Source organism: Hemitrygon akajei, chromosome 31 (genome assembly GCF_048418815.1).
Source record: "Hemitrygon akajei chromosome 31, sHemAka1.3, whole genome shotgun sequence".
NCBI classification, from domain to species: Eukaryota; Metazoa; Chordata; class Chondrichthyes; order Myliobatiformes; family Dasyatidae; genus Hemitrygon; species Hemitrygon akajei.
The window spans coordinates 2,113,541-2,126,958 of record NC_133154.1 but is presented as its reverse complement, the minus strand read 5'-3'; the positions used below and the strand labels follow the sequence as shown (position 1 = coordinate 2,126,958).

Below are 13,418 nucleotides of genomic sequence, written 5' to 3'. Positions count from 1 at the left end.
TCCGCATAATATGTCCTCTCTTCACACCCCTCCTACTCCTCTTGCTCTCCTCACCCCCTTGCTCTCTCTCCACGCCCAAACCTCTAGAACAGGAAGCTCCACTGGACATTCCACCCTCCTCACCCCTGCCCATTCCTCCTCTCACCCACCCCGCTTGACCCGCCCCTCTTCTCCCCTGTCCTCACCGATTTTTCCGATGTCCAGTGGAGCTTCCTGTTCCAGCTGCTCTCCGAACCGAATGCACTTTCCTGGGAACCAGGTGTTTCTCGTGCATCCAAACACCATGTTGGGATCACAGACCTAGAGCGGAGGGTGAGAGTGAGACAAAATGTGTGAGTGTGTGTCAGAGAGGGAGAGGGAGGGAGAGAGTGAGGGAGAGGAAGAGGGGAGAGAGAGTGAGTGTGAGAAAGGGAGGGAGGGAAAAGAGAGTGAGGGGGAGAGAGAGAGTCAGGGAGAGGAAGAGGGGGAGAGAGAGTGAGTGAGGGTGAGCGAGAATGTGTGAGTGTGTGTGAGAGAGGGAGAGGGGGAGAGAGAGTGAGGGGGAGAGAGAGAGGGAGGGAAAAGAGGGGGAGAGGGAGAGAGAGAGAGAGAGAGAGAGAGGGGAAGGAGGGCTAGAGTGGGTGTTACCCAGAGAAGCAGCCTTCCCCAACCTCTCCAATCACCAGTCATCCCCTCACCTTCCCGCTCTCGATGTACCACCCCCAGAGACACCAGAGGGGCACGGGATCTGGGGGCAGCTAAGCACCAAGGAGGGAGAGGCGCGGGTTGGAAGGATGGACAGGTCAGGAAAAAAGCAATAGTTAGGAGGGGTGGAGGGCGAGGGAGCTAGAATGCTGGAGGGAGTAGAAAAGGGAAGGAGGGGGAGGGAGGAGGGAGAGGGAGGAGGGAGAGGAAAGAAGGAGGGATGAATGGAATCCTGACAGGATGTGGTTGAAGAGGGACGAAGCGCCAGGGAAAAGAGAGAGGTCGCTACTTAGGGAGTGAAGCGGGAAGTGTTCAAAGTTCAAAGTAAAGCTGTAAAGGGGAGGGCGACTGAGAGGCGACGATGCGTAGGGTAGGGACGGAAAGGACGGGACGTGAGGAACCTACCACCAGGTTTGACCCCGAAGCGTCCATTGTAAGCGCGGCGGAGTTGTTGAAGGAGTCTGCGAGAACCAGAGACATGTCCGTTAGCAAAGCAGTCAGAGGTACAGCGTGCAGAAAATTTCCCTCCCCTGCCACCTCCGTTCCCTTCCCACACATCTCTACTCCTCCTCCCCTCACCCTTCCCCCTTTCCAGCACATTCCCTTACCCTAACTCTCCCTTTCCCCTTTTTCCATCCACTGGTCTACCATCTTCCTTCCCTTTTCTCCCCTAACCTCTCCTCTCCACTCCCTCCCAGTCCATCATCCAATCCTCCGCTTTCCACTTTCCTGGCTTCTCCCCTCTCCCCTTCCTCCCCTCTCCTTTGCCTCTTCACCTTCCGAGCTCTCGGCTCCTGCCCCTCTCTCTCCTTCTTCCTCCGTTTCATAATTCCTCCCCACTCCCTCTACCGCTTTCCCTCCACCACTCTCTTCCCCTCCACTCTTCGCATCTTCCCTCTCTCCTCACTCTTTTCCCTATTCTCCCCTCCCTTCACTTCTCTCAGTTCCGGCCCTTCGCTCTCATCCCCTCGGCCTACTTACCCTCTTACTCCTACGGTTGCCCCCTCCCTCCCTTCCCTTGTACTGTCCCCTCACTGAGTCGCCACCACTCGCCCTCAGGGATCATTCACCAGTGACGTTGGTGGGGTGGCAGTCACCGCCTCTGGCCGAGCAGCGGAGTAAGACGGCGCTTCCCATCTCGTCCTTTCCCGTCACTCCGATCCTGCGGAAGTGGATAAGGGGTGCAGAGTCGTAATTCCGGGGCACCAGAAGAGGGAGGAATGAGGGGTGGGAGAGGTGGCGGGGAGGGAAGGGCGGTGAGGATGAGACTGAAGGAGGGGAGTGGCGTTGAGGGATGAGAGAGGAGGGAGGACGTGAAGGCAGTATGAAGGTAAAGAGGAGAGTGGAAGGACCATCACGGTAGGGGGCAGAAGATTGAGTGGGAGGAGCTGTGAATAGGTAAGGACTGGAGAGGAGGGGACGATGGAGAGATTTGGAGGTGCAGTGAGGGAGGAAAGAGAGGGTCGGTGGCAAGAACAGAGGGAGAAGGAAGGGCAGTGAAGTGGGAGGATGGGGCAGTGAGGGTGGTTGAATGGGGGTGGAAGTTGGGGAGGAGGGCGCACTGTGGAGATTTAAGGATTTGTGGGGAGAGTGGGTGCTCTGTGGAGGAATGATGTACAGAGGGATGGGTACCGAGAGCGGAATGAGAGGGAGCATTGCAGGAGAGGAGGCAGGCAGGGACTGGGGGAGGCAGTGAGGAAAGTGGGGCTATTCGCCGGATGGGCGAGCCACAGGTAGGGTGATAAGGAACAAACGCTGATGGGGAAGGAGTCAGCACCGTGGGCAGGGATCAGCAAGGAAGCAGAGTCGTAGGAGAGGCGGTAAGAAGGTAGCGGGAAGGAAGGAAAGGATAGATGGGGAGGGGAGGGAGCACTGATGAGAAGTGGGGTACTGGATAAGAATAAGGGAGAGGATGGTGTGGTGCGGCAGCAGAGATATGGTGGAGAGCGAGGAGAGAAGGAGGTACGGCAAAGAAGCAAGTGGATAGGTTCCCAAAGTCAGATGACAAGCCTCCCTGGTGATCTTGATGGGCGGTAGTGTGAGGGAGGCATCGTCTTACAACTGGCACAGAATTTATCGTCCTCCCTGGCTACAGCTGAGGTGCTAGAAGACTGGAGAACAACAAAACGTGGCGTCCTTACCGGAGGACGGCAGTCGGAAATAGCACTGGGGATCAGTATTCAAGTGATGGGGAGACGTGGGAGGAAATTCCCGAGGTACTTAATTGGGGCGAACATAAAAGAAGATACTATGTGTCCTCAACAGAGGGCAGAGAGGTCCTGTCCGGATCAGCTGACCTGCTAAGATCAGTTTATCCAGGCGACAAGAGCCTCGATGAGGGCGTCCTGGTCAGTGTCATCTATGCAGGGGTGTCACACAAAGACACTGATGGGGTCTCTGCACAGTGACCAGGAAATGAAGTGAGAGCATTTGGTACCCAGGGCTCCTCGGGAAACTAGGTCCACAGAAGGCTCAGTTGCCTAAGAGAGTGCAGTACGAAACGTCATGTCCAAATCATGGAGAGTGGGTGATACATCACACACCAATCCGGGAGTCAGACACAGAGGAAAGCTCACTTTGCACCGTCCCACTACACACTCCCGCACAGACTCAGAGTGAAGTTCCCTCCACAGAGTCATCCTCTCTCCTTGTCGCTGACCCTTGCCCACTCCCTCCCAATTCCCGCCAAACTCACCAGCTGTTCTGATCGTCTCCAAACTGGAACACGCGATCACCGAACTCGGACCCATACCCGGTGGCGAATATGGTAGCCCCAGCTGTGTCGAGATTAAAGCAGTGGGCGGTGAGCACCAGCGATAGAGCACCTGTGTGTGGGGAGAATACAGAGTGAAATTCCCTCTTCTCCGTCCTGTCACAACACTCCTAGAGTCAGACACAGAGAGAAGCTCCGTTACTGCTGTCTAGTCATATAGAAACCTATAAAACACACACAGCTGCAAAGACATCACGGAAACCAGCCCCCTCCGTGGATTCTGTCTGCATTTCTCGCTGGGGTGCATGGGGTGTCCAGGGAGGGGTAGCTCCTCTGGTGACGAGCTTGTCGTTCTCCGCCCTGGGGCAGTTCATCCACCGGCCACCCAACTCTCACCTGTGGTTCCAAGTAACTGTTTGCATGTGACAGTGGCCACACCCCGGTACACCGCTTCGACAGGCGAGCTAAACCAGGTGAGGGTAGCCGGGAACTTCCAACCCCGGTGAGATAGGGATACGTCTACCCCAACGTGCGTAGCCAGTTCAGTTGGACTGGGCGGATGAGATCAACTACAAGATCCAACGGCCGAGAAGGCGGTGCTGCAAGGCTTCGTGGAGAGCGAAAGGCGTGACAAGGCACAGCAGGCGTCATGGTTAACCACTGCAGCCCCAAGAAGTCTCCAATCATGACGATTTTTCTTACCGTTCGACCAAGATATTTGAGGCCGAGAGAATGGAATTGCCCCACCCAGTACAACGGCTTTTTCACTATAAAACTCCGCCGGCACAGTTGTTTTCTCCCATACAACTCTTCACCAAGTTAATTGATGATCTGCACAGTAACGACGGATCACCAACAAATTTCTCGCTGCCCCAGAAAAGCATCCAACAACATCAATGTGCCCAGTCCATCCCGAACATTCTCTCTTCTCTCCGTGCTGTCGGAGGGGAATCACACCCCCAGTCTCACGGACAGCTTCTGCTCCGCTATTATCAGATATTGATTCGCCTCCTCGTCGGATCAGACGGACCATTTACCACTTACACCTTATTGTCTGCCTGCACTTTCACTGTAAACTCTTAACACTTTATTCTGCATTCTGTTATTGTTTTACCTTATTCTGCCTCGATTGATCTGTGTGAACAGTGTGCAAGGTAAGAGTTTCAGCGAACCACAGTATTCATGATAATAATGAACCAATTTATAATTGTTTCACAAGTGAAAGGTTTTTGCTTAGGTGCCGTCCAGACAGATCACTTCACACATAGGCCCACCAAGGAGGCACACCTCAGCAATGTGCGTTAGCCCACTGCTGTACTCTCTCTGAGTTCGTGAATGTGCGGTTAGACACAGCGCATTCGTCATCTATAGACTTCCCGATGCACTAGTCATTGGCTGCATCTTAGATGGCGAGGAGGGAGCACTCAGGAATGAGGCAGATAGGCTGGTTGAGTAATGTCAGCAAGACTAAACAATTGACTGTGGACTGTGGGACAAGAGGGTCCGGATATCATACCTGGAATAGAAGTGATCACCGAATGATCGTTCTTCTCCACCCTCTATCCTCCCTCCACTCCCCCCCCCCAACGAACATCCACCCCTCCTTCTGAAACTTATAATCACTTTATTAGGTTTTGCATGACAGATATCGGTAGTAATCAACCTAACTGTGATCCCGATTTGAGGTGGTAATGTGGGAAACTCACCCGCTATCCTGAACAGCTCCCAAGTGGATCCCACATTCTTCAATCCCAGAAACATCTTCGGTGGCAAATATCATCTGATCATCTGAACGTCGGACCAGACAGGAGGAGGCGAGGCAATACCCGTCTGCGGAGAGAGAAACCATCAACAACTGGGGTCGGGGACTGTGAGAACAGAGAAGGGAACAAGCTCGTCTGCGGCTCCAGAAGCGGTTTTGTGGAGAGGTGAGGATCGGGACAGGAGGGAAGGGAATAGTGTGGAAAAGGACAGGGTGGGCAGAGTGGGCATCCCTGAAAAGAGGCGAACAGCCCCGGAGTGGGCGGGGTGTGGGGGGAAGGAGTGTGAGCTGGAGGGCTGGAGGCGGATCTTGTCCCCGTTACATGCCGACTGAAGGAGGACGAGGGCACACAAGCAGCTCTGCTTTGTGCGGGGAATTGGTATGTCTAGAGTGGAGAGAAGGCGTACAAGAGCGAAGAAGGTCAGCTGGTTCAAAGGCAACCTGGCACTCAACGTCAGCAAGGCCAAGGAACTCGCTGTGGACTTTAGGAAGGGGATATCGGGAAACATTCGGCAGTCCTCATCGAGGGGTCAGCCGTGAAAGGGGAGAGGGGAGTCTGAAGCTCCTAAGCGGCAATATCTCAGAGGACCTGTCCTAAGCCAACACACTGATACAGTCTCGACGAGGGCACACCAGCGGCTCTATGCCATTAGGAGTTTGAGGAGACTCGGTATGTCACGAAAGGCCCGAGAAAACAGTCCAGAACTCTGCCTGGTTGCACTACCGTCTAGGGCCATGCCCTCTCCTCGCTACTGCCATCAGGATGGAGGTGCAAGAGCCTGAAGTCACACACTCAGGGATTCAGGAACACGTTCTTCTCCCCTACTCTCGGATTAATAACCCCTTGAACACCACCTCTATTCTTCTTTCAGACTCTGTGTAGCTTTGTAACTTAAAGTATTTTCTTACTGTATATGTCTAGCCCTGTACTGCTCCGGCAAAATATGTCTACGGTGTATCGGTGATAATAAACCTGAACCTAAATCTGAGAATATCTGCATATCACCAGGATTTAATATGATGATAGACTCCTTAATAGCACTGGGGTCCAAAGAGATCTTGCCGTTCGGGTCCATAGTTCACTGTGAGCGGCCACACAAGTGGATAGGCAGGAAAGAAGGCGTGCATTTGGTTTGTTAAGTAAGGAAATCAGATTGCAGCTATATTAAACTTTGGTCAGTATTGTGTCCAATTCCGGTCGCGCTGATACAGGAAGGCTGCAAACAGGATGCACAAGAGATTTAACACGATGGTGGCTGGATTAGAGGGCATGCAGTATAAGGAGATGTCGGACAAACTTGGGCTGTTTTAACTGGAAGGACGAAGTCCGAGGGGAGAACTGATAGGGGTTTTTAAATTGGGAGGCATAGAGAGAATAGACAGTCAAAATCTTTTTACGAGAGTAAATACTAGAGCAGTTGCTAGAGGTTGGAGGAGTTTAAGGACGACAGGCGGGGCAAGTTTCTTACGCAGGGAGTGGGCGGTGGCTCGAATTTGTTAATGGGCTACATTTCCGCCCTGAAAAATAGTCGCTGGCCGACATCTTATGCACCTCGACCAGGCCACTTATTCTCAGATGGAGCAGTTCAAAATGCTTCAAGATCGACATAAAATATGTATAATACGCATTTAGTATAAATTGGGACATCGTGGAGTGAATGTCCAGAGTCAGAGAGTCAAAGAGGACCGTCAGCCCGACATGCCCCTCCCAGCTCGTCCAAATTTCCTGCGCTCAGCTCCTATCGCTCCAAGACCCTCCACGAACGAGCTACCAAAGCAAGTGCTTAAGACAGGTACAGGAAGAAGCACTTATCCATACGCTTCTTATCTCACACTATTGTACCTTCCTCGACCACTTCCTCTGGCAGCTTGTCCCATAAACTGTACACACCACCGTCTGAGTCAAAAAGAGTAGCCACTCTGGTCCCTCGCCATCAGATTTCTGAACGGATCATGAACACTACCTAATTTCTTGCTTTCCTTTTGCACTACCTCGTTGCTTCCAAAATATTTCTCGTAACACTCTATGGCACAAAAGAAGAAATGTCACAACGTCTGCCGGCGGTAATAAACCTGATTCTGATTTCCTCTCACCCTAAACTTAACCCCCTAGTTTTGTACTCCTCTATCCCGAGGAAAAGATTGCAACCGTCCACCTTATTTACGCTTTACGTTATTTACGTGGCCTATTCATTTCCCCACGCTCCATGGTTAAAATTGCTTACCTGGCTAGCGGCTCCCACTACCGCAGGCCCTCTAGTCCTGGGCACATACTCCTAAATCTTCTCCGTATCCTTTGCAGTTTAACCACATCTTTTCTACAGCACGGAGTCTAAACTTGCACTCAGTGCTCGGAATGAGGCCCCACCAGCGGTTTACACAAAGTGTTTCCGGAGGAAACCGCATTGAGTTGTGCACCCAGATGATACGCCAGGGAAAACAGCGCCCCCTCCAGGAACTCTGTCTACACTTCCCGCGGCCTCGGTAAAGCATCAAAAAGCCCGAGCTCTCTCAGATGTCCTTTCTTTCTTTCCCCACCTTGCCGAAGATACAATAGGCAGCACCGCCAAGCTGGATAACAGCATCTAAAGAGGAATTCTTTAGCCAGAGGTTGGTGAAAGACAAGTGTCTTTCGGTGCATTTAAAACGGGGGTTGATAGGTTCTTGATTAGTCAGGAGGTCAATGCTTACAGGGAGAAGGCAGGAGAATGGGGTAGAGTGGAAAAATCAATGAACTATAATCGAATGGCAGAGCAGGATCATTGTTCTTAATAGGCCAATACTGCCCCTATTACTCATGGTCTTACCCTCACTATCATAAGACGTTTGAATGCCCCTAGCACGATAAGACGGACCCTTAACCTTACAATCCTCGCTGTGAGTTTTGTGCCCATTGTCTGGGTGACCTGCACTTCCTCTGTAATTGTAACACTTTATTCTGCACTCTGTTTTTCCTCGGTTCTACCTAAATGTACTGCTGCAGTGAATTGATCTGCATGAACAGTATGCAAGACAAGCTATTCACTATACCTCGGTGCACAAGACGATAGTACAACTGATTCCATAGAACACTGCAGCACAGAAACAGGCCCTTCGGCCCTTCTTGTCTGTGTCGAACCATTTTTCTGCCTTCTCCCACTGATCTGCACCTGGACCGTATCCCTCCATGCCCCTCTCATCCATGTAGCTGTCCAAGTTTTTCTTAAATGTTAAAAGTGAGACCACATTTACCACTTCATCTGGCAGCTCATTCCACACTCCCACCCCTCTCTGTGTGAAGAAGCGCCCCACTAATGTTCCCTTTAAACTTTTCCCCCTTCACCCTTAACCCATGTCCTCTGTTTTTTCTCTCCCCTATTCTCAGTGGAAAAAGCCTACTTGCATTCACTCTATCTATACCCATCATAACTTTATAAACCTCTGTCAAATCTCCCCTCATTCTTCTACGCTCCAGGGAATAAAGTCCTAACCTATTCAACCTCTCTCTGTAACTCTGTTTCTCAAGTCCCAGCAACATTCTTGTAAACCTTCTCTGCAACTCTTTCAAACTTATTAATATCCTTTCTGTAATTAGGTGACCAAAACTGTTCACAATACTCCAAATTCAGCCTCACCAATGTCTTATACAATCTCACCATAACATTCCAACTCTTAGACTCAATACTTTGATTTATAAAGGCCAATGTACCAAAATCTCTCTTTACGACCCTATCTACCCATGACACCACTTTTAGGGAATTATGTATCTGTATTCCCAGATCCCCCTGTTCTACTGCACTCCTCAGTGTCCTATCATTTACCTTGTATGTTCTACCTTGGTTTTTCCTTCCAAAGTGCAATACCTCACACTTGTCTGTATTAAACTCCATCTGTCATTTTTCAGCCCATTTTTCCAGCTGGTCCAAATCCCTCTGCAAGCTTTAAAAACCTTCCTCACTGTCCACTAGATAGATAGATAGATAGATAGATAGATAGATAGATAGATAGATAGATAGATAGATAGATAGATAGATAGATACTTTATTCATCCCCATGGGGAAATTCAACATTTTTTCCAATGTCCCATACACCTGTTGTAGCAAAACTAATTACATACAATACTTAACTCACTACACCTCCCACTACACCTCCAATCTTTGTATCATCAGCAAATTTGCTGATCCAATTTACCACATTATCATCTAGATCATTTGATATAGATGACAAATAACAATGGACCCAGCACTGATCCCTGTGGCACACCACTAGTCACAGGCCTCCACTCAGAGAAGCAATCACTACCACTCTCTGACTTCTCTCATTGAGTCAATGTCTAATCCAATTCACTACCACTCCATGTATACCTAGCGACCGAATCTTCCTAATTAACCTCCTATGCGGGACCTCGTCAAAGGTCTTACTGAAGTCCATGTTGACAACATCCACTGCCTTCCCTTCATCCACTTTCCTAGTAACCTCCTCGAAAATCTATAATAGATTTGTTAAACATAACCTACCATGCACAAAGCCATGTTGACTCTCCCTAATAAGTCCCGGTCTATCCAAATACTTGTAGATCCTATCTCTTACTACTCCTTCCAATAATTTACCTACTATTGACGTCAAACTTACTGGCCTATAATTTCCCGGATTACTTTTAGAGGCTTTTTTAAACAACGGAACAACATGAGCTATCCTTCAGTCCTACAGCACCTCACCCGTAGATATCGACATTTTAAATATATCTGCCAGGGCCCCTGCAATTTCAAAACTAGTCTCCTCCAAGGTCCGAGGGAATACCGTGTCAGGTCCTGGGGATTTATCTACTCTGATTTGCCTCAAGACAGCAAGCACCACCTCCTCTTCAATCTGTATAGGTTCCATGACCTCACTACTTTTTTGCCCTATTTCCATAGACTCCATGCCAGTTTCCTTAGTAAATACAGATGCAAAAAAACCATTTAAGATCTCCTCCAATTCTTTTGGTTCCATACATAGCCAACCACTCTAATCTTCAAGAGGACCAGTTTTATCCCTTACTATCCTTTTGCTCTTAATATACCTGTAGAAGCTCTTTGGATTATCCCTCACCCTGACTGCCAAAGCAACCTCATGTCTTCTTTTAGCCCTTCTGATTTCTCTCTTAAGTACTTTTTTGCACTTTTATACTCCTCAAGCTCCTTATTTGCTCCCCGTTGCCTATACCTGTCATACATCTCTCTCTTCTTCTTTATCAGAGTTCCAATATCCCTTGAGAACCAAGGTTCCTTATTCTTATTCACGTTGCCTTTAATCTTGACAGGAACATACAAACTCTGCACTCTCAAAATGTCTCCTTTGAAGGCCTTCCACTTACCAATCACATCCTTGCCAGAGAACAACCTGTCCCAATCCATGCTTTTTAGATCCTTTCTTATTTCTTCAGATTTGGCCTTTTTCCAGTTTAGAAACTCAACCCGAGGACTAGATCTATCTTTATCCATGATCAAGTTGAAACTAACGGTGTTATCATTACTGGAACCAAAGTGTTCCCCTACACACACTTCCATCACCTGTCCTAACTCGTTTCCTAATAGGAGATCTAATATTGCAACCTCTCTAGTTGGTCCTCTATATATTGATTTAGAAAACTTCCCTGGACTCATTTTAAAAACTCTAACCCGTCTAGACCTTTAACAGTATGTGAGTCCCAATCAATATGTGGAAAGTTAAATTCCCCCTACTATCACAACTTTGTGTTTCCTGCAGTTGTCTGTTATCTCTCTGCAGATTTGCTCCTCCAATTCTCGCTGACTATTGGGTGGTCTATAATACAACCCCATTAATGTGTCATTCTTTTCCTGGTTCTCAGCTCCACTCATGTGGCCTCGGTAGATAAGCCCTCTAATGTGTCCTGCCAGAGCACTGCTGTAACATTTCCCCTGACTAGCAATGCCACCATCCCCCCCCCCCCCCCCCCCACCACCACCCTTCATCCCTCTGCCTCTATCACGTCAGTAACATCGGAACCCTGGAACATTAAGCTGCCAGTCCTGCCCCTCCTGTAGCCAAGTTTCACTAATGGCTATAATGTCAGAATACCATGTGTCAATCCACACCCTCAGTAAACCTCGCATTGAAATAGACACACCTCAGAAGATTATTACCACTGCACACAAACTGTGACTTTGCATGAACTTTTAACATAATTTATTTTCACCCCCGCTCCACTATCTGCTCTCTCACTGTGGTTCCCATCCCCCTACAAATCTAGTTTAAGCCCTCCCTAATAGCACTAACAAACTTCTCTGCAAGGAGATTGGTCCCCCTGTAGTTCTGGTGTAACCCGTCTCTCTTGTACAGGTCCCACCTGCCCCAGAAGAGGTCCCAATGGTCCTGAAATCTGAATCCCTGCCCCCTATACCAGTTCCTCAGCCACGTGTTCATCCTCCAGAGCATCCTACTATTACCCTCACTGGCACGTGGCACAGGTAGCAATCCGAATTTACTACCCTCAAGGTCCTGTTTTTCAACTTCCTATCAAGCTCTCTATACTCACTCTTCAGGACCTCCTGACTCTTTCCTCCTACGTCATTCGTACCGATGTGTACCACGACATCTGGCTGCTCACCCTCCCACTTCAGAATGCTGTGCACGCGATCAGAGACATCCCTGACCCTGGCACCCGGGAGGCAACAAACCATCCAGGAGTCTCTGTCACAACCACAGAACCTCCTGTCTGTACTTCTAACTATCGAGACCCCTTTCACTACCACTCTCCTCTTCTTCCACCCTCCCTCCTGCACTGCAGAACCAGACTCAGTGCCAGAGATCCGGCTGCCGCAGCTTGTCCCAGGTAAGTCATTCCCCCGCCCCCCCCCCCCCCCATCGCCGACAGTATCCAAATCGGTATACTTGTTGTTGAGGGGAATGGCCACAGGGGAGCCCTGCTCTGCCTGCCCTTTCCCCTTCCCTCGCCTGACGGTAACCCAATTACCTGTGCGCTGCTCCTTTGGTGTAATTACCTCCCTGAAACTATTATCTCTAAACTCCTCTTTCTCCCGAATGATCCGGAGGTCATCCAGCTCCTGCTCCAGTTCCCTAAAGCAATTTGTTAGGAGCTGAAGCTAGATGCACTTCTTGCAGTTGTCGTTGTCAGGGGCACGGGAGGTCTCCCTGACTTCCCACATCCTGCAAGAGGAGCATTCCAACATCCTGCCTGGCATTCTCTCTAATCCAAACAAACAAAAAAAAACTTACCGGAACCTACCCTCGCCTCTGCCTGTCCACGCCGAAGCCTGTTGAGCCAAAGCCGTCCCACTCTGCTCCCTCTCACACCCCTGCCCGCTCTCAATGCTGCCCGCTGTATATGGTGGTCCTTTTTAAAAAATCTTTGGCGCTCTACGACATGCGCCTGCGCAGTCTAGCCTCTTTTCCCCAAGATGCGTAAACAAAATGACTTCTCCCCGAGATTCCTTTACTCCTTCACTCTCAGCCTCTTGCTTCAATTTAAAAAGACCGTTGAAAACCTCCTCTCCATTTTAAATCTTTGGCGCTCTACGTCATGCGCCTGCGCAGTCTAGTCTCTTTTCCCCGAGCAGTAAAAAAACTTCTCTCCGAGATTCCTTCACTCTTTCACTCTCAGTCTCTTGCTTCGGTTTAAAAATCTTCCAACATAACGTCTCGGCTCCTTTACTAAGTGCCCCGTCTGACGAAGGCCAGCGTTCCAAACGTCACCATCACCCTATGTGTAACATCGCTTTTGTTATCTTTTGCAGTTTCCTCTTAAGTTTCTCTGTCCCAGGAACGGTTCTCTGTTCTATACCTACCGCCCGTCACTCCCCACTTAAAACTGTACTGGTTTGTTATTGCCACATGTACCAAGACACAGTGAAAAACTTGTCCTGAGTACGATTCATTATGCAGTACATTGTGCTGGAATAAGGTAAAACGATAACAATCGCAGAATAAAGTGTAAAAGCTACCGTTGAAGAGTAATGTAGGTAAACGGCAAGTGTAAGATCAAAGCAAGGTAGATTATGAGGCCAGGAGCTCATCTTTCCGTTTTACAGGTCCTTTCAAGCGTCTGACAACAACGGAGTCGAAACTGTCCTCGCCCCTGGAGTGCTCTCAAGCTTTTGTAACTTGTGCCTGGTGGGAGAAGAGAGGGGAGAGAATATCCGTGGTGGGTGGGGTCTTTGATTATACCCACTGGTTTATGGAGGCAGCGTGACGTGTGCACAGTCTGGTTCCCGTGACGTGCTGAGCTGCGTTCGCAACTCTGCACTTTCTTACGGCCAC

General features: G+C 49.5%; 1 protein-coding gene across 2 annotated transcripts in view; it reads right to left on the bottom strand.

The window, feature by feature from the left end:
• Positions 1-7,538, bottom strand: part of LOC140719300 (integrin alpha-D-like) — a 47,477-nt gene extending 39,939 nt beyond the window's left edge. For both annotated transcript variants that reach the window (XM_073033831.1, XM_073033832.1), the window contains exons 1-6: positions 7,385-7,538; positions 5,104-5,227; positions 3,380-3,509; positions 1,755-1,846; positions 1,090-1,145; positions 186-300 (exon numbers count right to left, since the gene is read on the bottom strand). In XM_073033831.1, coding sequence (XP_072889932.1) covers positions 186-300; positions 1,090-1,145; positions 1,755-1,846; positions 3,380-3,509; positions 5,104-5,158 — 448 coding nt within the window. In that variant the 5' untranslated portion in view covers positions 5,159-5,227; positions 7,385-7,538. The remainder of the gene's footprint in view (positions 1-185; positions 301-1,089; positions 1,146-1,754; positions 1,847-3,379; positions 3,510-5,103; positions 5,228-7,384) is intronic.
• Between the last annotated feature and the right edge of the window lie 5,880 nt (positions 7,539-13,418).